General features: G+C 53.9%; 10 protein-coding genes across 10 annotated transcripts; 6 read left to right on the top strand and 4 right to left on the bottom strand.

The window, feature by feature from the left end:
* Positions 1–660: 660 nt before the first annotated feature.
* ACRALDRAFT_1048831 (uncharacterized protein) lies at positions 661–3266 on the top strand. The gene is made up of 3 exons (XM_071015560.1): positions 661–2256; positions 2564–2596; positions 2703–3266. The coding sequence occupies exons 1-3, from the start codon at positions 799–801 to the stop codon at positions 2718–2720; spliced, it is 1509 nt and encodes a 502-aa protein (XP_070875558.1). The 5' UTR covers positions 661–798; the 3' UTR covers positions 2721–3266.
* Positions 3267–3323: 57 nt separating this feature from the next.
* ACRALDRAFT_208472 (uncharacterized protein) lies at positions 3324–4488 on the bottom strand (the record flags this gene model as incomplete). The annotated part of the gene is made up of 10 exons (XM_071022455.1): positions 3324–3357; positions 3428–3560; positions 3597–3623; positions 3664–3744; positions 3779–3839; positions 3899–4006; positions 4063–4105; positions 4137–4202; positions 4287–4384; positions 4462–4488. 10 exons carry the CDS (start codon positions 4486–4488, stop codon positions 3324–3326), a joined length of 678 nt encoding a protein of 225 aa, XP_070875557.1.
* A 2400-nt stretch (positions 4489–6888) lies between these two features.
* On the top strand, positions 6889–7101 carry ACRALDRAFT_1025066 (uncharacterized protein; the record flags this gene model as incomplete). Its single annotated transcript, XM_071014753.1, has 1 exon — positions 6889–7101. A coding segment is annotated over one exon (213 nt), but the record flags the coding sequence as incomplete, so codon positions are not given.
* Positions 7102–8328: 1227 nt separating this feature from the next.
* ACRALDRAFT_208470 (uncharacterized protein) lies at positions 8329–9665 on the bottom strand (the record flags this gene model as incomplete). The annotated part of the gene is made up of 9 exons (XM_071022454.1): positions 8329–8591; positions 8618–8645; positions 8666–8714; positions 8746–8896; positions 9074–9174; positions 9237–9263; positions 9375–9508; positions 9537–9568; positions 9623–9665. The coding sequence occupies 9 exons, from the start codon at positions 9663–9665 to the stop codon at positions 8329–8331; spliced, it is 828 nt and encodes a 275-aa protein (XP_070875555.1).
* A 47-nt stretch (positions 9666–9712) lies between these two features.
* ACRALDRAFT_208469 (uncharacterized protein) lies at positions 9713–11566 on the top strand (the record flags this gene model as incomplete). The annotated part of the gene is made up of 12 exons (XM_071022453.1): positions 9713–9973; positions 10008–10029; positions 10089–10134; positions 10182–10221; positions 10284–10365; positions 10428–10585; positions 10689–10742; positions 10786–10811; positions 10871–10895; positions 10971–11005; positions 11074–11119; positions 11177–11566. 12 exons carry the CDS (start codon positions 9713–9715, stop codon positions 11564–11566), a joined length of 1185 nt encoding a protein of 394 aa, XP_070875554.1.
* A 34-nt stretch (positions 11567–11600) lies between these two features.
* On the bottom strand, positions 11601–12231 carry ACRALDRAFT_208468 (uncharacterized protein; the record flags this gene model as incomplete). Its single annotated transcript, XM_071022452.1, has 6 exons — positions 11601–11663; positions 11699–11719; positions 11756–11913; positions 11954–12088; positions 12141–12190; positions 12215–12231. The coding sequence occupies 6 exons, from the start codon at positions 12229–12231 to the stop codon at positions 11601–11603; spliced, it is 444 nt and encodes a 147-aa protein (XP_070875553.1).
* A 2304-nt stretch (positions 12232–14535) lies between these two features.
* ACRALDRAFT_1092757 (uncharacterized protein) lies at positions 14536–17187 on the bottom strand (the record flags this gene model as incomplete). Its single annotated transcript, XM_071019627.1, has 9 exons — positions 14536–14758; positions 14791–16313; positions 16374–16451; positions 16528–16550; positions 16603–16634; positions 16672–16950; positions 17001–17018; positions 17081–17126; positions 17181–17187. The coding sequence occupies 9 exons, from the start codon at positions 17185–17187 to the stop codon at positions 14536–14538; spliced, it is 2229 nt and encodes a 742-aa protein (XP_070875552.1).
* Positions 17188–17358: 171 nt separating this feature from the next.
* On the top strand, positions 17359–18024 carry ACRALDRAFT_2026589 (uncharacterized protein; the record flags this gene model as incomplete). Its single annotated transcript, XM_071020400.1, has 3 exons — positions 17359–17370; positions 17467–17504; positions 17547–18024. 3 exons carry the CDS (start codon positions 17359–17361, stop codon positions 18022–18024), a joined length of 528 nt encoding a protein of 175 aa, XP_070875551.1.
* ACRALDRAFT_1062279 (uncharacterized protein) lies at positions 17929–20242 on the top strand. Its single transcript, XM_071016570.1, has 4 exons — positions 17929–18246; positions 18367–18667; positions 18760–18967; positions 19062–20242. Exons 2-4 carry the CDS (start codon positions 18420–18422, stop codon positions 20022–20024), a joined length of 1419 nt encoding a protein of 472 aa, XP_070875550.1. The 5' UTR covers positions 17929–18246; positions 18367–18419; the 3' UTR covers positions 20025–20242.
* A 266-nt stretch (positions 20243–20508) lies between these two features.
* ACRALDRAFT_1080742 (60S ribosomal protein uL14) lies at positions 20509–22277 on the top strand. Its single transcript, XM_071019067.1, has 5 exons — positions 20509–20647; positions 20933–20980; positions 21046–21292; positions 21375–21452; positions 21527–22277. The coding sequence occupies exons 1-5, from the start codon at positions 20634–20636 to the stop codon at positions 21557–21559; spliced, it is 420 nt and encodes a 139-aa protein (XP_070875549.1). The 5' UTR covers positions 20509–20633; the 3' UTR covers positions 21560–22277.
* The last annotated feature ends 57 nt before the right edge of the window (positions 22278–22334 follow it).

The following is a 22334-nucleotide window of genomic DNA, read 5'->3' as shown; positions in this document are numbered from 1 at the left end:
ATGGGCTTCATATTTATTATCTGGATTGACTGCGGCTTAATGCGGGTGTCATTTCTTGGATAGTCAACTGGGACCGGCCGTGAATGGCCATACATGCAATGATGGGATGAGCCTGGGAAGAGCAGTGATGGCGGAGGTTGACGATAGATCGGGTACAGGTGTGGTTCGTCTGGTGGTCGGTTGATACCCTACTTACTTATTCGGCCTTTTCTTGGGTTCATATCAAAGCATCTGATTTACTGTTTCTCTCCGCGCACAATCAGGGTCTATCTGGTGAAATATGCAGTGTGGACAACGGGTTTGGAACATCTACACCTGAGAGTTCTAGGCGTTGGTTGGAAAGAAAGATATTGGTATAGGGAACGACCAGGGAGTTTGAGAGGGAACGACTACGCAGTGGGAGCACAATACCCGACGGAACTTGGAAATACTAGCAGGCGAGAAAGTTCACCAGCGATTCAAAGCATTTACCGCTTCCCATGTCTCATAATGAAGAGAGACGCCCACCTAGACCAGCTTGTCGAGGTTGTTTGGTTGCAGTCTGCAGATGATGTCGGTACCAGATCACATGATTACGCACGTGGAGATAGCGTTGTTGGTGGGTCTATCCGTATCATGTCTATCGCACCTTAATTCAACTTCGTAAGACAAGTACCTCTACTAAGAACGTACGTTTGGATGGTTTCTACTTCAACAGAAGCAACGATTTTGCCTTGCCGAAATATATTTCAACTTTTCGATTCCCTTAACCTACTCTACCTGTGGCCCTCGCGTGGGACGAATACCTAACACTTCAACATGGACCCGGGTCGCCGTGCCATGATGCTTTCGGATGAATCGCGTCCGCCTCGAGACATCACCTCGCCACGGAGAGACGATAACACTCGCGTCTCCAAGCGTTCGAATCAACCTCCCTCGGATAGGCACCGAAAAAACAACGCCAGGGACGCGAATGCCACCTCATCAAGCAGTAACCGAAAGTACATGACGCAAGATGAACAGGCACTTCAGTTCGTCGCCGAGGAGGACAAGTTTGTCTTGAAACAGTCCAAGAAGAAGGCCGACATTCGTGTTCGCGAGGGTCGCGCCAAACCCATCGATATGCTGGCCTTCAATCTTCGCTTTATCGACCCGGACCGCGATGTGTTCGACGATGACGACGCCGATGCACGGATCCCGGTCCCCTCGCCCGAGGCGGTGCTGCAGAAGCTGAACGAGGGGCAGCTGCGAGAGCTCGAGTCCGACATCACCTCATACCACACCCTCGAGACCAACTCTCGAAATCGAGAGTACTGGCAAGCGTTGCAGTCGCTCTGCGCCGACCGGCGGAAGAAACTGAACCCGCAGGGGACCGACGACCGGGTGGTTAGTACCGTCTCCGCCGACATCGACAAGATTCTTAGCCCCAAGACGTACGAGCAGCTCGAGGCTCTCGAGAGACAGGTCAAGGCGAAGCTTCGGTCCGACGAGGACATTGATACGGATTATTGGGAGCAGCTTCTGCGCAGCTTATTGGGTTGGAAAGCCAAGGCCAAGGTCAAGAAGATGTACGAGGAGATCAAGGAGAGCCGGGCGGCGGTGTTGAAGCGGCAGGGCATAGAAGTGAACGAAACAATGGAACCGGTGCATCCTAGACAACCACCGACCTCCTCCAGCGCGTCTATTTCTGGATCGGCTACTGCTCGCCACGACACAAAGCCGTCGACTGCCATGTCTTCTCTCCCAGGTGGTGCGGCGGTCCCGGGAACAGCACGCTTTGCACCTTCTGGAGACGACGACTTCTCGGGCGCGACGAAAGCCCTGTACGAACGCGAGGCGGCGCGCGGTACTGGTGAGAACGAGGAGATCTTTGCCGAGGAAGAAGCCGTCCCTTCGTCGGCAAGACCTGCCTGGGCGGATAAGTACAGGCCGCGCAAACCCAGGTACTTCAACCGCGTCCAGATGGGCTACGAGTGGAACAAATACAACCAGACGCATTACGACCACGACAACCCACCGCCCAAGGTTGTCCAGGGCTACCGCTTCAACATCTTCTACCCCGAGCTTATCGACAAGACCAAGGCGCCCACGTACAAGATCATCCGAGAAGGTGGTCGTAGGCGAGGGGAAAGCTCGGCGCCCGCGGGGGAGAACGACACATGTCTCATCCGCTTCATTTCTGGGCCGCCGTACGAGGATATCGCTTTCCGCATTGTCGACCGCGAATGGGATTACAGTGCAAAGAAGGATCGAGGCTTCAAGAGTTCCTTTGACAAAGTAAGTACATACTCTGGTCTTCTTGTTGTTCCCCCTTCCTAGACAGTCTTTGCGCCCTTTGCGGTCGTCGAGTAGGGTGTACTGGGCGGGCATCCTCGACCATGCGATGGGATTTTCCCTTGCATGTGCACTTGGACACCTGTCTGCGTGTCCAATCTGACCTCTTCAAAGCCACCGAGAGACAGAGAGAGAGAGAGAGAATACCTACCTCCAAGGCCTCGTCTTTCATCTCCCCGGTCCACTCCATCCCTCCCCCCTCGGCTGAATCAAACTATGATTGTTCAGAGCTAACCTCTCTCAACTACAGGGTATACTGCAGCTTCATTTCCAGTTTAAAAAGGTAGGTGTCGAAATTCCCAACCTCTTCCACCCTCCCTTTCTCCTTTCAGCCTGCTCCCAACGGCTCATGGTTTACGGCGCGGTTGTCAACTGACAGGTCATTTCAGATCTACTACCGAAAGTAATGGTTGCCGGCAGTGGAGCCCAAGTACGAATCATTGTTGGCCTACTGCATCCCGGTCTATGTCCCCCGGTCCGGTCCACATACCGGCATGCCGGCCTGTACATCCCGGTCTCACATGTTGCCTCGACTGCCAAGACATGATGATGTGCGAGTCCCAGGTTGGCGGGTGGTCATCCTTTCATCCCCCTCCATCCTCACTCATTGAGGTCAAGCAGATTCTGCGTCTGTTCCCTGTCGGGAGGCCGGGGGGGAATAAAGATTAACGTGCGGATGCACAATTCACGAACAAACGCTGTGTCGATCATGGGGTGGGCATCTCTCTTGGCGTTGACACGCCCTCCTTTTCGCCCTTTATTGGGCGGTAACGTCGTCGCTCATGCTGTGTCACCACGAACTCTGGGCCGGAGGCAAGCTGCCTCGGGCCTCCCGTCTTTTTTCTTTTCTAGAGAGATCTCTTTTGCTTCCCTCGTCACGTTTCTCGTCACGTTTCCACCTTTTTTTTTCCGCCAACGAAAAAGGGAGAAACAAAAGAAAAAAGAGAACCCCTACTAGGATCCGGACAGGACCCCGCGGGGGCAGGCGGTTATTCTTTGAGAAGCGAGTCTTAGGAGATGGCCTCTGGCTCGATGCAGTCGAGGCTCACTATTTGGATATTCATTTACAACTATCATTGCATGTAGGCAGCTTACCTAGACCCGTTCCTCTCACCGACATGTTATCTTGGGGTTGTTGACCGATGGATGCAATTTAGATGACCACGGAGGCGTGCGAGCCATGCAGGACTGTTGCGTGCAGCCGGCTGAGCCGTTCCTATCTCCATCTCTATCTCTGAGGCCGAAATCTCATCACCGCCACATTAGGAAAAGAAAAAAAAAACCGTGCAGATGAGGATTGATGCCCTGACCTCCAGTCTGTCACCATGCGGTAATTATCAAAGGGCTGACCGTATCCGGACATGTCCTCCCACACCTGCTGTAGGCGTCTGGTACATCTTTGCCATCTACCACCTCCCACTGTAACGGTGGCTACAACGTAGTCTTGTCAACTGTGATATAGAACCTCCGTCAAGCTCATCTCGGCAGTAGTCGTCCGATGCCACTTGGTAGATCTTCCCGCTGCCCTTGTCTCGGCAACACCTCACCGCCCCCTTCAGAGTAGGGCTGCTCCTGTCCATGGAACGCTAGGTTGGAAGATGATTGGCTTGTGGTTGGCGAGAGCATCAGATATGCAAGCAGCCGATGAAAGCCTTTCTTTTCCCCAGACGGAGCAGACCGACTTGTCCTCTCTCTATCAAGGTCACGACAGGGCATGGCTGATTTTCTCGACCGCTCCTAGAACAAGACCTTTGTTATCGCCTCGATGACAAAGGTATCATGGCCATCGTGGCTCCCCATGTATGTCACCATATGTAGCTCACCTTGTAGCAGCAGGCGCGTGCAACGTACGTCCAACGTCCCCAACCAGAAACGGGGAACGTAATACCCTGCAAAGAAGAGAAGAAAAGCACCATCCATGCCTAGAGCTCGTACACCTAACTAGCCTATCAACCCCGCTCATCACCGTTCACAACGAGGAGTCCTCTGTGGGATTGGTGAGGCCCATGTACTCCGTAGGCCAAAACAGGAGGAGGGGTTTCCTCATCTGGATGCTTGTTACCATATTATGCTAGTCCCAGGGCGGCCCTCTTCCTGGGTGCTATCTACATATACTGGATCTACTATGACCTGCTAGGATCGACGGACCCGCCGTGAAGGCATGGCAGTAACCATGGTCTGTTATTCGCCGAAACGCAGAGACGGAGGAGGGAAGGGGCTTTACCACTAGCCATGCGAGCGAGCGGTGGGAGCGGGTCTGCCTCTGAATGCGTGTGTATGTACGTTGTAAGAACCTGGTGGTCATCTCTCTTGGTCCCCGCCCACGCGGCAGATGGAATATCCGAACGAAGTGATCAATCCCACCTGCCATGGTTACATGGGAGGGGCGTGAATAAGGGCCTGGCCCCTTGGGAAAATCTCCCTTCTCCCCGGGACCCAGGTCTATGTACATACTAGATGCGATGTGCCTTGTCTAACACTTCAACAGCCCCTAACAGCCCTTACACCCGTGACCCCCCTGCTCTCCCGGCTGGGCTCTTTCATTTAGACAGGCTAAAACGAGGGTGAGGCTGAGAGCTTGTACGTGAGGGTGAGAGAGAGAGAGAGAGAAAAAATTGTGGCCGCCGCCTTGGGACCCAGACAAGTACGTCCTCGAAGGCTCGATATGTGGCTCTGTGGCTCTTCAGCCCCCAGCCTTGAGATGGGATGTCGGTGAACAGAGCTGCGTCTTGAGCATAACATACAAGAGGGAGGGAAGCAGAAGAAGACACACACAACGACACATACATATTTGGCCTGAGAGACAGATGCACGTACGCAAGCACACATAATACACACGCACACACACACACACACACACGCATATACCTTCAAAGACATTGGGTCTTACACGCGCATGCTTGCGGGAAGCATAGACGACAGGACATCTAGGGCCAAGCAAAATGAGTTGGCAACATGCCCATGCCCATGCCCATGCCCAAACTGGGGCGCACATGGTTTCGCGGGGATTTCTACCCTTTCTCCTGTCGCCGCGGGCCCTTGTCTGTTGCCGCGCCACGCCCCCCCACCACCCCCGGGGGCGCCTCTCACGGCCCAGCCAACCTTCACCCCCATGTCCCTCTAACCTTGCACCCCTAGACAGGGCCTACCTACAACGTGCCCTTTTTTGGATGTTTCGTTTCCTCTCCCATGTCCTCTTCTGCTCTCATAACGATACTGTACTTCAGACTTACACCCTTCCCTCCCATCCCCAACAAGGAGCCCGAGCTTCGTCTCTCGGTACATTTTCTCCTAAGGACACCCCTCGCTCATCTTAGATCCGCCCCCTAGTTTGGCCCAGGAGTCACCTCCGGGTGTTTTATCAACAAGTCCTATCCCTTGTGCTAGATCTCTTTTCAGTCCATGTTTTTTTTATTGTTTAGTCTTTTCTTTTTTTTGCTCTATATCTCTGGACCTGTTGCTATTTGCAAGCGGTTTGACGTCTGACGGGAAACATCAAGCATCATCTGGCCCTGCGCCTACGTCGACCTTCTCCCTGACAGCAAACGACATATGACTCCCGGATCAACAATCGCTACTGCCTCCCTCGTCATTGTTCCCTTGTGGACCCTCGATATCTCTCTTCTTCTTGTAATTCTTTATTCATCTCCTTGCACCTCCGCCGCCGTCCTAAGTCGAGGTCTCCGTTCTCCGCCCGAGCTTAGACTGTCTGAAACAGCATCTCACATTCTACGTCGCCCGGCATTCGTCTTACACAGAATTCTTGCTGCAGAAACTTAACGACTTTGAACTTCGTTAGCCACCTAAACCTTTGGATTCCTTGGAACGTCTTGATCCTTGGGTGCCATGGACCCACACATGCCAGACAGCTTGTCCGGCGTGGTCGAGTACAGCGACCTGAATCTGTCTCCCGGCACGACACAATCAACGTCCCCGACGGGCGTTGTCCCCAACGTTGAGAACGGGAGGGAATTCTTCATGTCCCCGACCAGCCTTCCACAACATCTTCCGGACGACCTCGCGAAACGGCAGAGTCAGGGGCAAGGAGAGTCACAGGGGCAGGGAGGACACAGTCAACTAGCCTCCATGGCAGTCGCACAACCATACCCGCCACCCAGCCATGTCCGGTGGCCCCCTTCTCCTCCCGGCTCTGCTGAGGAATATGAGCATTACTCATTCCGCGCGTCTCCTGTCTGCGGGTATAACCCGTCTCCTCTCGAACCTCGCAGTTGGGTACCGCCCGCTGCACAGTTCGCCTGGAACCACCCCGTTGACCGCAGCAGCCCCCTCCAGCATCAACAACCTCCATATCCAGAGATTCCAGACAACTGCCTTCGCGTGTGCACCTCTGTCCACGGATTTAACGAGATGGAAGCTGCGTACTCAAATTTCTACCCAGGTTTTCCCGAACAACCATCCCCCGTGCTCTTGGACGAGTCGCTCTCTTCGACCACCACATCGCCCAAGGAGCTCAACTCGCCAACTATGCCACCTGGCGGGGACGTTTCCGTCAGGCGCCATAATACCAGGAGGCGTGGCTTGGCAAGAAGCTTAGCTAGCCCGGAGCCTCCCGTCTCCCCGAGCGGTTCGACTTCTAGCCCACGTGGAAATGCGCAGAAGAACGACGAGCCCTATGCCCAGCTCATCTACCGCGCCTTCATGAGCGTTCCTGGCCACTCCATGACACTCCAGGAGCTTTATGAATGGTTCGAACGCAACACGAACAAGGCCAAGGGCGGCGGGAAGGGCTGGCAGAACAGCATTCGGCACAACCTGAGCATGAACAAGGTCAGTAACTGGCTTACAACCCCTTTCCTCTCGTCTGTACATTTTTTGGCTGACAGGTACTGCCCAGGCGTTCGTAAAGAGGGAGCGGCCACCGCCAACGAGCACCGACTCGACGGTGGAGAACCCTCCGACGGCGAGCAGCGAGAAGCGCATATCTGAATGGGTGCTGACGGATTGGGCTGTCCGGGAAGGCGTATACAGCACGACGAGGTACCGGCCCAAGAACCAGCATTATAATCAGAGCCAGGGCCAGGGAAACGACATAGGGCGACGTGGACGTAACAGCCCTCCGCGATCTCATCACGTCACGTACCATCCCCATCACCAACACCCGCACCAGCTCATTCCCGGACGTGCCATGTCGGGTCGTAAGGGAGGATGCGCCTCCAGCAAGGCAAAAATGGCCCGGCTCAGGCACAGCTTGAGCCCTTCGACCAGCAGCGGCGCCCTCACTATCACGGACCCACAGATGCCCACGATCCCACTCGACTTGGACCATCACCCCTCGATGGGGATGGATATGGAGCCCGGATTGCCGACGCATCATGTCCCCCACCACCACCAACACCACGACCACCACAACCACTACTACACTAGACAGCCCACTCTGTACGAACAAGGATACCCTCATCATCATCATCATCAGCAACACCAACCCCATTCCACCCCAGGGGTAGTTCCAGACACCCGCCTTCCGACGCCCGTGACGCCAGAGGGGCCTCCGTCCGACATGGACATGGGCCTCGCGTTATCGGACGCAGGCATGATGGCTGGCAGTGATAGCAGTTTGCGACTCCCACATCATCCCGAGCAGCATCCCGCGGCGATTCCACAACCTCTATATGACTTTTCGCAGTTTGGCCTCGGGGACGTTGTGGGGATGTACCCCTCGAGCCAACTGTTCGAGAGCGACAGCAACATGCTATACCCCTGGCATGACGGCACTACCAACGAAAATCCCGGTGATAACAGCGGAAGTTCCATGTGAGGGGATTCCGAGATGGCTCCTTTCAGGCTGGCGTTGATCATCTTTTATTATTTTTGATAATATTTTTGTGTTTCGATTATCCCCCATTCTACATTCTCAGTTCAGTTCTCTCCATCAAGGGCTTTCGGCATATTTTGGGTTGCGGCGTTCTTCTACAGGGTGGGGCGGCTTTCTGACGAGGATGACTTCTGCCTTTCTATTTTGCCTTTTTGATCTGGATTTTCTTGCCCCGAAAGGGTTCATGGACCACAGCGACTCGAAGCCAGACATGGCTGTTGGCCGTTGGCGGCCGGGTTCAACCAATTCGCCCGCATCTGGATGCGCGGAAGAGAGGCAAGTTGGGGGCGGGAAATTGTCACCTTGGCCAAAAGAGCATTGCCGGGCGGTGGAGACTCAAGGGTGGAGGTTGACTTGACCACCTCCTGGCCAGTGGTGATTGCGAAGGAGAGACATTGGGGGGCCGGAATGTGGGAGTGGACAGCAGAGACAAAGGAAAAAGACGCTTTAGCACCACACCCCTCCCCCCACCTTTTTCGGGTGGTAGGTGGTCGAAAAGCTCCATGTCATCTATTCAACAGCCAGGAGAGCGCAGAAGAAAAAGGAGTCAAGTCTCTTTCGACGACCTCTGCCATCAATGCCTGGCCAAGAATTGAGACGTGATGCAATGCGTCGACCGTGCCAGCCGTGTCTTGGGCGATCCGGCAGTGGGATCGAGGACCAAGTCCGGAAAGGAACGGCAGAAATAAAGAGGATGGGTGTCATCCGAGGGTCGTGCATCTTTCATCTCTTGGCTTTCACTGGAGTCGGCTTAATATGAGGTGGCATCGAGTCTATCGATAACCCAGGGTTGCATCGGGCACCGTTAATGCGGGGATGGATATCTTATTTTACCTATTTCAAGTTTTTGTTCCTTATTTTAACTACGTACATCTTTTGCATTATTCTTATTCCCCTGGCGCTTGGGAGGGGGGAGTAGGTCAGCACATCCGCGTTGGCGGCTAATGCCGACGACGTAGAGAGCGAAGACGGAGAAGAAGAATTTTCGGAAGGGCAACCTCGGAACGATTTTACAGGCATATACCGTTCTATTCATTCGGTTCTCAGTTGTAAACAATTTAGTTTATGAAATGTATGGCGTTTTGTCCACTGCTTTTGTTTATTCAGTTGCCAGCTACTTGTAAGTCGTCTCCTCATTTTATTAACAAAACGAAAATCCACCTAGAATGCCGATATGTTCTGGCCAGGAACTTTTGATACTCTTTTAGGCTAATGCAATGCTCGGCACATCATATATTTTTCGTGTTCAATGCCAATGCATGTCTTTCCTGGTTTCCCTTCTTCAATAGCACGTGTCCGGAAAGACAGAAAAAATGTGTGCGCAACGTGCGTAATCATGATGGAATGTTTCTGGCGACGAGGCTTGTGTGAGACATGGATGCACAGGCACAGAGCCGAAGTATGGGTGAGACTCTTGCAGTACTTACAGGACGAGAAGGAGGGGGGAAAAAGGAGAAGACGAAGGAAAGGAACAACAGGTAGACTTGACTTGCGCAGTGGGAGTGTGATTGCAGAACATAAAATGTCTCGGTTATGCCTGGTAGAGATTGAACATAAGGGTGTGATATGGCTATTATTTCTTGTTCGACTTGTGTCTCTATCTTCATGTTCCCATTGCCGCCATATCTCAATTCCGCTTCTTGTTCCAGTCCTTACCATTATTCCCGGGATAATGGTCCAACTCATTTTCTCGACAAGCATTTCGTTATATTGTACCCTTGCTGGTTTAATAACCTTCACGAGGGCGAAGCCGGGATATATTGGAGCATCAGAGATAAGAGTGAGACGAAAAGTGTCCGACTGCGACAAAATATCCCAAAGAGGCATGTGGGGGCACGTTGCGATTGGGTGTACGTTGTAGATGTGGATGGGTAAGCATGATAGTGATAGCGTCTATAGCGTCACTTCCGGAACGCCTTCCCCGGCCGAACCCCGTCTCTAGCGCGACATCCTATTGGTTACCAATTTCCCGGATCCCGCTACTCTCTGTTGGGTACCGAGTACTTCGTACAACGTACAGTGTGCGGGTATTCAGGGAGCAGAACGGCGAGAATTTATTCTACTACTCCATGAATGTGACAGGGGGTATCTGTCTCGGTTTGGCCATTTCACTTTTTGACATGTCTCTGATTGAAAGGTAGAATGGAGGGCTCGAGCGCGCAGCATGGCGGGGTTGGAGATCTGCCCCCGATGTTATCACTTTAGTGTATGGCCATCTCGTTGGCTATCTGGCATAAGCTATAGCTATGGTGGTTATGTTATCCCACCAATAGTCCTCGAGAGCCCAGCAAGTCGTGCACTGTGTTACACCAGCAAAAGAACCCTGTGATGATTGGTCAGGCCAACAGTCAAAAGGCGGGATCTGTCCCTGGTCCTTGCGCATGGGCTGGATCTTACCAGGTGACGATCTTCACGATCGATACACACTATGTTAGGTTTGTGCGTTGTAGTGTACAGTACCTATCAACGGTAGACATAGGTAGTGTAGATATTCGTAGATTATGAGGTACGTACATACTCGGATAATTTCTCTCCATCGGAGTATTACCCGCCCAAGCAGCAAGCTCCCCTACACATATACAGTGAATTGACACAAGTGTCGAGCCGATGTACCTATCTACACACTCATAACGTGGTAGTGTAAGTATATCAGCTCGACAGTTTTGTCTCGTCACTGTATATACAACGTCCGCTGTACATACGCCACATGGTTATGCGGACCAGTTACGTGTTGCCTGGCGAGACACCAGTCTCTGTTAGGGTTAGATGCAATGGCTAATCGCCTAAATTCGACTAACTTCGCCGATCAGGGCGGAGTTGACAGGTTGACAGGCGCCGCACGGGGAACCCCTATAAGGAGTAAGATATACAGGTATTACGCTAGAATCAAAAAGAAAAAAGAAAGGAAAAAAAAAAAAGGGTATGAGGGGAGGGGTGGCGGGGTTGACAGGGAAGATGCAGAAAAAACGGCAAGTGAAAAGAAATTCCAACGGCGTCGGAGGCTGTCAATATCACTTGTCGGAATGATAGAAACCGCCACGCCACAGTGACATGGTCGGCGACCTTGGATATTTCCGCTGTCGGAGGCTTAATGCAACTGTTCCCAACCTCAAAATCGACGCTATCCCGATGCGGCACTATTGTCGGGTAAACTCGAGTGTGGAATTTCCCGAACGAGTTCATATTGAACAGGGTCCCTGGCCCTTCCGACTTCTTTTCACCAGTTGGATCCTAGCCTCACATCACAATCACATCTCGGATCAAAAGGGGGGCGGGCGGGGGGAAATGATCGCCATACAGACCGCGATGCATTACAACGGCACCAGGTACACTACTTACACTACAACACAGATGTCGCATCTGCTGCCTGCATCCCGGCCAATACCGTCAATAGGGCTGGTCGATCCCTTCCCTGCCTAATGGGAACCGGCGGACTATCCTTCTTACAGTCACGTCACCCATGTCGCATCCTCAAGCCCTGTTTATGTCCCCGGCTGACTGTAAGTGACTCTATCCGCTGTAATCCCATCATCTGGCGTAAGGAACGATTACCAGGTCGTTGGACCCTCGTGGCTACCACCTCCACGTTTTCTCTCCCTTTGTCTTGACTCCCTCGTTGCCCAGAAAGACTCCATGCGGTGAACGGCATTCATGATTCACCGCTGCCGTGTGACATGACATACTCGACATTTGCCGTTTATCGGAGGGCTCCTGAGAGGTCATGGCAACTCGGTGCCCTATCTGGTAGTTGAGAACAAGGCTCTTGTCTCAAGCACGTTGCATTGCAACTGGGCCTGGCGCCGCCACTGGCTGACCGGGCGAATGCACTGTTGCAACATTGCCCTGCGCAATGGGCTGGGGGGAGCTCTATGGCGTTGCTTGTAAATTGAGGCATAAAGCCTGGCTTTGAAAAGTCTAAACAAAATGAAAATCCCTTTTGCTGTGCTCAACTTGTTTAGATATGATCCATGGAGTTTTCTCTTTATTCCTACATGTACTCTCCGGCGGTAGTGTCTCTCCTTAAGCTGCAAGTTGGCCATGTTTCTGTCACGTCCAAAAAAATGCAACTCAGTGATAACTGGCATTGCGACGCAACTGATTATTCTTTACTTGAAAACAATACTAATTGCGCGCTCAACTCCTCGGATACTTAAATTATTCCGCGTTGAAGAGCTCCTGTCTCGGGGACGAGGGAGCTGCATAGCTCAAACGGGAGGAACCTTGCCTGATGCATGTCTTGTTCTCTGATGGGTAGACTCGAAAATGTCTCTCCCACAAAGTGTATTAGTCAGAAGGGAAAGGAATGTATGTGGGTAGGTCGAGACTTCTAGAGTGAAAGAGACCGTTCCGTCTTCGGAGACGGCGCTTAAGTACGTGATTTTGTGACCAAGACAGTCAAGCCTGCAGCCTGCTGAGCTTGCCACGCAGGTGCCACGCATGTGCCACGATGACCTGTCATAACACGGCCCAGGAGTTTTCGGGATGAAAGGGCAGACTGAGACCATTCACGACGAAGCTAAGGGGCAACAGCGTATGAACAGAGAACGGTGAATGACGACCATTTCTCGCTTCATGATATATGACCAGTGGATGTCGAGGGGGTAAGGGGGCGATGAGTGCACTGTGAGATATGACAGGCTGACAGCCCGGTCAACCGCAAACGAGGCCTTCGCAACATGGGCGCATATATCGCATACAGCCATGCTATGTCTCGACTCGACCCTGTCGACTGTTGTTCCCGAGTCGTCGCGCATACGCGTGTTCCCAAAATGATGACTCCTTTCTGCAAACCTAGCAAGGCGTATCCAGGAGTCGTCCGGTGTGAATGCAGGGGGTGAGCTACCTGGCGCTTACTGACATCACAGTATCAAACAGCCTTTGAGTCGCGGATGATATGCTCCTAATTCCTGATGTGCCGGGCTGCTATTTGTTTCACGCGTCAGTACTGGGCAAGGAAAAATAAGAAAAGAAGTGAGACCAAGTTGGTCCGCAGTTTGGCCGTTGCAGTAGACGGATGAACTGTTGCTGAGGAATAGATACAAATCCTCACCGACTGGGGTACTGTGCCACAAGCTTGAACAGCTTTTTGGTGGCACAAACGGCATCAGGACTTGGATGGAGGTGGGTCTACCCAGCGGAACACAACCCGGCGACAACTTAGTCTTGGACAGCCCTGTTAATGGCATGAAGTGTGCTAGGCCTGTATGAAGAAAGCCTTTGCCCGCCGCGAGAAGGTCGTCAAAACGACAGCAGTGATCTCACAAATGCCCAGACACCCCGGGCGTCTCGTTCTTCACCATGTGCCATCCGGGCGTGGAACTTCGCGTAGAGCCGGATTTCTTTTCAAGATTGGGGCAGTCGCGAAAGCCCATAGAAACGTTAGTCGCACACCTCTGTACGCCGCTGTGACCCCTCAACCCCTCTCTTAGTCTTGTCTGGCAACGCCGGCGGGCGCTGTCCAAGTGCGACCTAGAATCGCTGATGCTGGTCTGGCCTGCCAGTGCATCGCAATACCCGACTCCAGGAACCGAGCAGGCCACGTGGAATGAGTTGTTGTGCCGGAGACTTGCGGCATGGAGTCGGTGCATCCCCGGTAGACGTACCGGGAAGATGCTTGACGTCCAACGCTAAACCTGTGAGCCCGTCCATATGCTAATGCGATGGGCGTCGGTATGCGAAACAACTGCCGTGACTCCTTGGGACGGCTCGGAAATGTATGAATTCTTAGTCGAAGTTTCATCTCCGAGGTTGGGCCTCTACAATGACCATCGTCGCGCTGCCGTGCGCATATGTCGACCATGTTAATGTATCTCTAGTCCAGAGCGAGATGGATCCTCCATAGCCCTTGACTTCGAGACCAGGACTTAGGCGAACCCGCATCGTCCTACTCGGGAACACACGGAAGCGGCCATGCGCCGCTGTCGGGCGACGTCCGAGAAACATCAAAGACGAACGCAACACGAGTGGGGTGTGGTGGGAGAGAGGGAGAAGGCGGGGGAGGGAGAGAGAGAGAGAGCGAGATCAGTCTCCACGGGTAGGTCTGCCGTGAAACGTCGCCGTGGGCGGGAGCTTACGGTGAGAAAAATGAGGGGCTGCCGGGCAGTTCGCTATGATGTTTCGGCTCATCTGTTGGGGGGCCGAGTTATCGGTTATGTCCCGAGGATTCCTTGCGATACACAACAAGATCCCCCCCACTCGTTTGGTAGGGTAGGCCGGCATCAATGAGTTGGGGTAAGAGCCTCATCGAGAGGGCCTTCAAGAGGCGAGCGGCAGCGGATGGTTGCTTGACGCATGTCGTGGCGTTCCACGGAGACGGGCATCAGGTAACGATGGGGGTTAGGCATGAGATTGAGCCGAACCATTCGGCGAGAGAGGTATATTGACTGGTTTTATATGTACGTTGGTCTGGCCTGCAGATCCATGAGGTCCTCGGCAACTGAAGCGTCGTCCCAGACCGCGTAGTTCAGAGTAACGGGGACGCAGTCCGACGGTTGCGATGTTGCATAGATAGATGAGGTAGGACGAGGAGTTGATGAATCCATTGGGCCTAGAATCTGCGCTTCTTTCGTGCCGGGCCGGCCGCGGCTTTCCTCTCCAGTTCCCTTTTGAGTTCTTCCCGCCTGCGGTGGGCCCTCTCCTCAGACGTTTCTCTCGCCCTCGGTCCCGGCTCCGGCTGTCGCTCTGCCGTCCGCCCTCGTGTCTGACTGTCCACGCTCCCGTCCTCTACTGGTGGGTTACCAGCAGGAGGCTTGCTGCCAATTTTTCCGAGCTTCCTCGGCGTCAGTTTCTCTGCCGCCGACGGCGCTGTGGCCTCCTCGGCGCTGGAGGAAGGCGCGGGGTCAGGTCGCTTGGTCCCGCCGATGCGACCAAGGCCTCCTCGCTTCTTGGGCGTCGTACCGGTAAGCGACGATGGCGGTGGCGGGTGGTTTCTCGTTGATCCAGACAATGGTGGTCCCTCCTTATCCGATCCAGATTCCGTCTCGGACCCGTCCCCGGCGGGAGTGGATGGCCGACGCGGCGTCGGGGAGGGGTGCTTTGTCTTCCCAATAGTGCCAAGTCGTGCCGGAGGCCTATTCTTTCCCTTTGCTTCATTTGCGAGCTCGGCTGAAGGTGACGGGCCGTCTTCATCTACCGTGGAGTCGTCATCTCCCACCATGGTTCTTTGGTCTTCAGCACGTTTCCGAGCCGACGGTCGAGGTGGAGGGGTGGCCTGGGTCTCAAAAAAATCGTCCTCGTCGTCGTCGTCGCTGCTGTCGTCATCGTCGCCCGCATGATGGGCCATTTTCTTGATCTGTGGAGGGGGCGTCTCGTTCTTGGCCCTGGCATTCCCCTGTCGGGGCTCGATGATGGGAATGTTCGATGTGTTACCAAGTTTGGTCCACCAGTCATCGAGGGCTGGAGAGTCGCAGATATCCATTCCTGAGTGATACGCGAGTCCCGTCTCGCCAAAGACGGCCTCGGTTAGGGAAGGGACATCTTTCGGCAGCTCGTCACCGGCGGCTTGCTGGTCGTCCCACTCCTCCCGCTTGAAGGGGGCCAGACCCCGGATTTTCTGCTCTGCGGTGCTCCTGGAAACCTGCTGCTTCGCCGACAGCGCGGGGAAGATGTGCTCTAGACGGGTACCCGTGGCTTCAAGTTTGTCCAGAAGCCTGCCCATGACGGCGTCCTTTTGGTGGATGATCTCGAGAAGCGAGTTGACCTGTTGCACCCTGGTTAAGTTGGCCTGGATGAGCGGTAGAACCAGCTCGGTCGCGAGCTGCGACGGGGGGCATCTGTGCAAGACCATGGGCCACCTGAGGGGATCCAGGCCGGGAAGGTTGCAAGTCATATTTAGGACAAGCACGTGGTCTCCGGGTTGGTGATCGACGGACAGGGTGAGACGGCTATCGGCGTGGTCCTCGTGAGAGGGGTCAAAGGCGGACCGGACGCGCGACAGAAAGGCCTGCATATTCTGCGGACTGTCGGTGGGATCAATCGTGGTGTCTTCGTCGAGACTTCGCCTGTAGATAGCCCTGCGGTCCATCACCTCGGCCCACATGTTGGCGAGGTCGGTGACGCGGACGGTGTACGAATCGGTGGCGAACGCGGTCGATACAAGCAAAGCCGGTACTCCGTGGGGCGCCGGTACAGGAAGAGGGCGCCAGGACGGAGGCGACGCCATGGTGTCCTACCTCAGACAGTCTGGGGTGTTGTGTGATGTGAGTAGAACTTTAGAAGAGGATCGGACGATGCGCTGTGTAACGTGGTAGGGCCGAAGTGTCAAGGCAGTATAGAGCGCGAGATCCCCCAGCCCGATGATGTAAGGCTGTCAACTCGAGAAGCGAGAAAGTCTAGAAGAAAGAGGGAGAAAGAAAGAGAGAGAAGATGGTGGGAGGAAGCACAGGAACGGTGTGGTCGTCGTGGTCTGCGGTGCGACGTTGCGTGTCTTCCGCGGCTAGGTAGTTAGATGGGCATACGCCCTGGGGTCTTTTCCTTCTTGGAAGACTGACTCCCACAGGGGCACTTCAGATCTGGAAATATGCCACAAGAAAATTGCTGCTTTTGTCGTCCGGTACGCGCATGTATTCCCTTCCTCTGATGGTGACGGGATGGGAGTCGGATTTTTCACCAGGTTCGAAAGTGAAGTGCGGAACGAGACACAAAGGAGGTGGTACGTCGGAATTTCTCCTGATTTGTCTGGGAATGCGTCGGAAATATAGGGAATCTTCTGTAGCAGGCCTTGCGGCTGGTGCGGGAATGAGAGGATGGTCTTTTGGAGAGGTAATCTGAAGAAGAAAGTCGTGATGCTGATTATGGTGGTCGTGCTCACCGAGTGGTATTGCTTGTACCTACGATACGCGTACCGTATCAATACATGTGGAGATGTTTGGCGCTGGTACATTATTTCGTCGCAGTTACGCGTGGAACTATCGGTACCTATACTGAAATTTGGACAGTGCGAACGTCGTCATGAGGTAGGTATAGTCTCCGAATAGAATCCCTCAGCAATGTGTCGTCTAGGGCAATGATTCTATATGATGGACAATAGGCTTACCCGTCATCCATAAAAAGAATTCCTGATGTAATTACAGGATAATGGCATTTCCCTTGGTTGGTCGTCCTCGCCCGCAAATATTATCCGTCGACTGCTGTCGGTACAGTACGTACAGGTACAGCTTGCTGAAGCGACGCGACAGACCAGAGCTCACAACGATCCGACGAATAATTCAGAGATGCTCAAGTATGTATGTCGCCCAGAGATAATAACTACCCAGCCCCATCTGCTCAATGCATAGAGACTTACACCTTTGATTTCGGAGTGTTGATATTAATAGAAATAGAATTGGAAAATGCAGGCCAAAGTCATTACGCCTACGAAGTACGAAGTACATATGAAGTACCTACATTTATACCTGTGTAGGTATTTCGTACCAAGACCGTTATCAGCTTACGTACTCAAGATCCCACGTTGCATCGGCAGAACATTGCCGCTTAAATCCCGCCAATGGGCCCTAACGATGACCTACCTCCTTATCCCATTCACCACCACTACCACCACCACCACCACCACCACCACCGACCAACAAGGCACCTTCGTTTGGAGATTCCCTTTTAGGACCCGTGGAGATCTTCCGAAGATCGAGAGCAGACGGGAAAAACAACAAGAGGTGCATGCCTTTGATGACAGCAAATGTATGTTCTTGTCACCGGTTGAGACTCGCCAGGACATGTCTCAGTCAGGCTTCTTCCCGATAGCCCAGCCCCTAGCTCAGTCTGGTCCAGGATACGAAGTACGGAGTAGAGACACCTCATTTCCTCAATCACCCATCCGTCGTTGCGCTAGAGATGTCCACGGCCTCTGCTGCTCTATCAAGCTTGAAGTCCTTTCCGTCCCATGAGCCCCTTAGGTATTTTGAACCTCTCAGAAATTGGGTGGTGAGGACGGTGAGTACCAATAATCCGATGGAATGGACACAGGGCCATGGCGACATGGGGTCCCCAGAGCCAGCGGCAGTGACAGGGTGACAGGGGCCCCATAAGACTTGCGAGCCAGCCATCCGCCTTGGCAATCGGTTCCCCCCCGCAGAGTTGAGCTCCTGTAAATCGTCCCTGATTACTAGGTACATACCCAATTAATATGCAATGGTTCACCCAGTTCTGTTTCTCCCTCTTTCTCCAACAATTCTTGGGACGCCTCACCGTTCAGTCCCCGGAGCCGTGCTAATCACGTCATACCCAAGCTGCTGCTGCTGCACGACATCTGTCATTCTGCCTACTGAGCTCCCCCTGCATCATGGGCCAGAACCCGAGCAGTTTGGCGACGTGCCTGAACGCCGTCTGTAGCGGACGACTCGGGTGTGTCGCGTATCCGAACAACCCGCTGTACCAAGTTGCCTGGGTTGATCGTTACAACCTCGACATCCCCGTCGAGCCCATCGCCGTAACTCGCCCCGAGACCACCGACGAGGTGGCCGCCTTTGTGAAGTGCGCCGTCGAGAACGACGTACGCGTGCAGGCCAAATCGGGTGGACATTCCTACGGGTGAGCCTTATTTATTTATCCCTCGTCTCCTTGCTTGCCAGAACCACAACACCGACCGGCCAACCTGTTACATGCTCAAACTCGTCGTCTAGCAACTATGGCGCCGGCGGTGACGACGGCGCTCTCGTCATCGACCTGCGAAACTTCCAGCACTTTCACATGAATCGCGACAACTGGCAAGCCACCCTAGGCGCTGGTCATAAACTGCACGACGTCACCAAGAAGCTCCACGAGAATGGCGGCCGTGCAATCTCCCATGGCACTTGTCCCAGCGTAGGCCTTGGCGGCCATGCCACCATTGTGAGGACCACCCCCTTTTTCCCCTCCCAATCCATTCCCTCCAGTGTTATCGCTCTCCTGCTGGTCCGCGATGCTAACTCGATCGTCTCTCTAGGGAGGCCTCGGGCCCTCTTCTCGGATGTGGGGTTCGTCCCTGGACCATGTCATCGAAGTCGAAGTCGTCACGGCTGACGGTGAAATCCTACGTGCCAGCGAGACCCAGAACCCGGACCTCTTCTTCGCCCTGAAGGGAGCCGGTGCCAGCTTCGGCATCATCACCGAATTTGTCATGAGGACCAACCCCGAGCCTGGCAATGTCGTCGAGTACACCTACACCGTAACATTCGGCCGCCATCGCGATCTTGGACCCATCTTCGAAGCTTGGCAGGATCTCGTCACCGACCCTGACCTCGATCGCCGTTTCGGTTCCGAGTTCGTCCTGCACGAGCTTGGTGCCATTATCACCGGGACGTTCTATGGCACAAAGGAAGAGTTCGAAGCCACTGGCATCCCCGACCGCATCCCCGGCGGCAACAAGTCAATCGTCATTGATGACTGGCTCGGCTCCGTCGCGCAGAAAGCCCAGGAGAGCGCCCTCTGGCTGAGTGCCATCAGTACCCCTTTCAGTGCCAGGAGCGTCGCCTTTACCCGCGACAACCTCCTCACCTCCCAAGGCATCAACGAGCTGATGAATTACATTGACGGGGCCAAGAAAGGAACGCTAACCTGGTACCTCATTTTTGACGTTACCGGCGGCGCCATCAGCGACGTTCCCCTCAATGCCACCGCCTACCGGCACCGGGACACCGTCATGTTCGGCCAGGGCTACGGCGTCGGAATCCCGAAGGTCAGCCAGAGGACACGGGATTTCATCGACGGGATCGTGACGACCATTCGATCGAACGTCGATGGCCCTCTAGGCACGTACGCCGGCTACGTTGATCCCACGCTCGAGAACGCCCAGGAATCATACTGGGGTGCCAATCTTCCCAGACTGGAGCAGATCAAGAGGGCCTGGGACCCAAATAACGTGTTTGCCAACCCGCAGAGCGTGCAGCCGGCCCAAGAAAGCACGTAACCCAGTGCAAGTCCAGTAATGGTCGTACTGGTACTAATGATCATGTTTGCTAGAAGCATTTGATAATGGACGTGGAGGATCGTCGAAGGACTAGAGTACTGCAGTAATTTTATGCCCGAACGTGGTGCTATTCCGTATCGCTCCAAACGCACTGCACTGGTATCGTCTGACATCCTGCGGGTAATCGTTCTGTTGCATGGTCAAATGTCGGTCTGCAGTCCGACGCATGTGACTGCACGTTGATGTTGGAATGATTCGAACGAGTTTCCAGGTTTGACGGAGACAGCCTTGCGAGAGCCCTGCGACTGAAAAGTGCATCGGCAAAATGTTTTTCTCGATGTCGCGTATTGTGTAATATTACGTATTGACGAAGATAGGTCACGGATTTTCAAAAGAGGGGCTCACCGGCGGAGGTACATGCATGTTGTACCCGCCCACCAAACACATAATCCACGTGACCCAATCGCTTGCTTCAGGGTTTTCCACCCCACAGCCAAAAAACTAACAAATTCACCAAGTAGTTTCTACCTTTTTGACGACCTCGCCGACGACAACTCGCCCTCACCAAAAAGCCAGTAGCACGGCAGGACATCCTTCACAAACGCAAAAATGGCCAAGCTCTCGTAAGTTTGTTTTTTTCCGGATGCTCTCCTCTCGATCGATCCTCCGATTTGCCGACCGTCCAGAATGCGGCAAAGATAACGCCTACTCGAGCACCGGCTGGGGAAGAAGAGGGGGAAAAAATACTACCGACATGCGGAAACCGCCCCCCGGCCCATCGTTTGATGCAACTATCTGAGATGGCAAAGTTTTGGACACGACAGGATTTGGTCATGACGCGACGCGGATGGATCGATCGATAGTGTGCAGGAAGAAGAGCAGACAGGTGCTGACGGATGCGATTTCAGGCGAGGTGCCCCTGGTGGCAAGCTTAAGATGACCCTGGGTCTCCCAGTGTACGACACTCCCTCAACGTTTCCCTCAGATGGTCGCGACGAAGCGAAGCTGACCAGCTATACAGCGGTGCCGTCATGAACTGCGCCGACAACTCGGGTGCCCGCAACCTCTACATCATCTCCGTCAAGGGTATCGGTGCCCGCCTCAACAGGCTGCCTGCCGGTGGTGTCGGCGACATGGTCATGGCCACAGTCAAGAAGGGCAAGCCCGAGCTCCGGAAGAAGGTCCACCCCGCCGTCATCGTCCGCCAGTCCAAGCCGTGGAAGCGCTTCGATGGTGTCTTCCTCTACTTTGAGGACAACGCCGGTGTGGTGAGTAGCAACGATTGGAGGAGGGGAGACGAAGTCGATGGTCGGTAATGTGCGAGGTTGTGGCTGACGGTTCCAATCGCAGATTGTCAATCCCAAGGGTGAGATGAAGGGCTCCGCCATCACTGGCCCCGTTGGAAAGGAGGCTGCTGAGCTCTGGCCCGTGAGTTTACCCTGCTGTCCCACTTGGTTCCATTCCTCCCCTTTCTCCTAACAAGCCACTGACACCGTCGATAGCGTATTGCCAGCAACTCTGGTGTCGTGATGTAAAGCGGAGGATCGAATTAGACGAGCGGAGGATACGACCAAAGCCACGGGACTTGGGGGCCACTGATGCGACGACGACGAACCGAGAAACACCTCCCCACCGGCGGTTTCTGGGGACGGAAAAAACGGGGAGGCATGATGTCCTGGTACGGGAGAATCACGGGTTCTTTTTTTTTATTTCGCTGGATTGGCAAGGCTCTGCATTTTGGGCTGCGGCGTGTAAAGGGCAGACTTCATACCAGGCATTCGCATCGGGGCAGACAAAAAGATCCCATGATTTGAGCAAACAACCATTGGTCGTGTCGTTCACGTTACATGTGCGCTGGGCAGACTCTTCGTTGTCAGGCCATCATGGCTGGCCCTCTTCGAAGGAGGACGAGGAATGCCTCGTTCCTCCTGTGGAGACGAGAGACGCCTCGCCACATCTCTATCTATCATATGGTTCACTACCATCATGGGAAACGAGAAATGATCACCGGTTATGGTCGGTATTTTGGTCTATTATTTTGCACCTTATTACCATGTGTCCTATGCAGAACTGCCTCCACAGTCCTTTGACACGCGAAATCTTCAAATATGCATGGGAATAGACTCCCGCGATCCTCATCCTCCATGGGTAGAAATTACCCCCAGTTTTGTCTGTTTTCGCTACGCCATATCTCTCTCCATGGCATTCTCCCTGCCAAGTCGTACAAGTAAACCAAGATCATCTTCATTTTTCCATAAGCCAGAAAGAAAAAAAAAAACATCGTCGCTTTGACCCCGAGTGGTCTGCTTT

This window comes from Sodiomyces alcalophilus (genome assembly GCF_042370955.1).
Source record: "Sodiomyces alcalophilus JCM 7366 unplaced genomic scaffold ACRALscaffold_3, whole genome shotgun sequence".
Classification (NCBI taxonomy): domain Eukaryota; kingdom Fungi; phylum Ascomycota; class Sordariomycetes; order Glomerellales; family Plectosphaerellaceae; genus Sodiomyces; species Sodiomyces alcalophilus.
This window is presented reverse-complemented; position numbering and strand designations above follow the sequence as displayed.

Bases quoted from the DNA above. Each gene is read 5' to 3' on its own strand.
- ACRALDRAFT_1080742 (XM_071019067.1), top strand. The intron at 20,981-21,045 runs GTACGACACTCC...CCAGCTATACAG, and splicing joins ATGACCCTGGGTCTCCCAGT to CGGTGCCGTCATGAACTGCG. The intron at 21,293-21,374 runs GTGAGTAGCAAC...TTCCAATCGCAG, and splicing joins TTGAGGACAACGCCGGTGTG to ATTGTCAATCCCAAGGGTGA.
- ACRALDRAFT_1062279 (XM_071016570.1), top strand. From the start codon at position 18,420: ATGGGCCAGAACCCGAGCAGTTTGGCGACGTGCCTGAACGCCGTCTGT. The intron at 18,668-18,759 runs GTGAGCCTTATT...CTCGTCGTCTAG, and splicing joins TCGGGTGGACATTCCTACGG to CAACTATGGCGCCGGCGGTG. The intron at 18,968-19,061 runs GTGAGGACCACC...TCGTCTCTCTAG, and splicing joins TTGGCGGCCATGCCACCATT to GGAGGCCTCGGGCCCTCTTC.
- ACRALDRAFT_1048831 (XM_071015560.1), top strand. From the start codon at position 799: ATGGACCCGGGTCGCCGTGCCATGATGCTTTCGGATGAATCGCGTCCG. The intron at 2,257-2,563 runs GTAAGTACATAC...TCTCAACTACAG, and splicing joins TCAAGAGTTCCTTTGACAAA to GGTATACTGCAGCTTCATTT.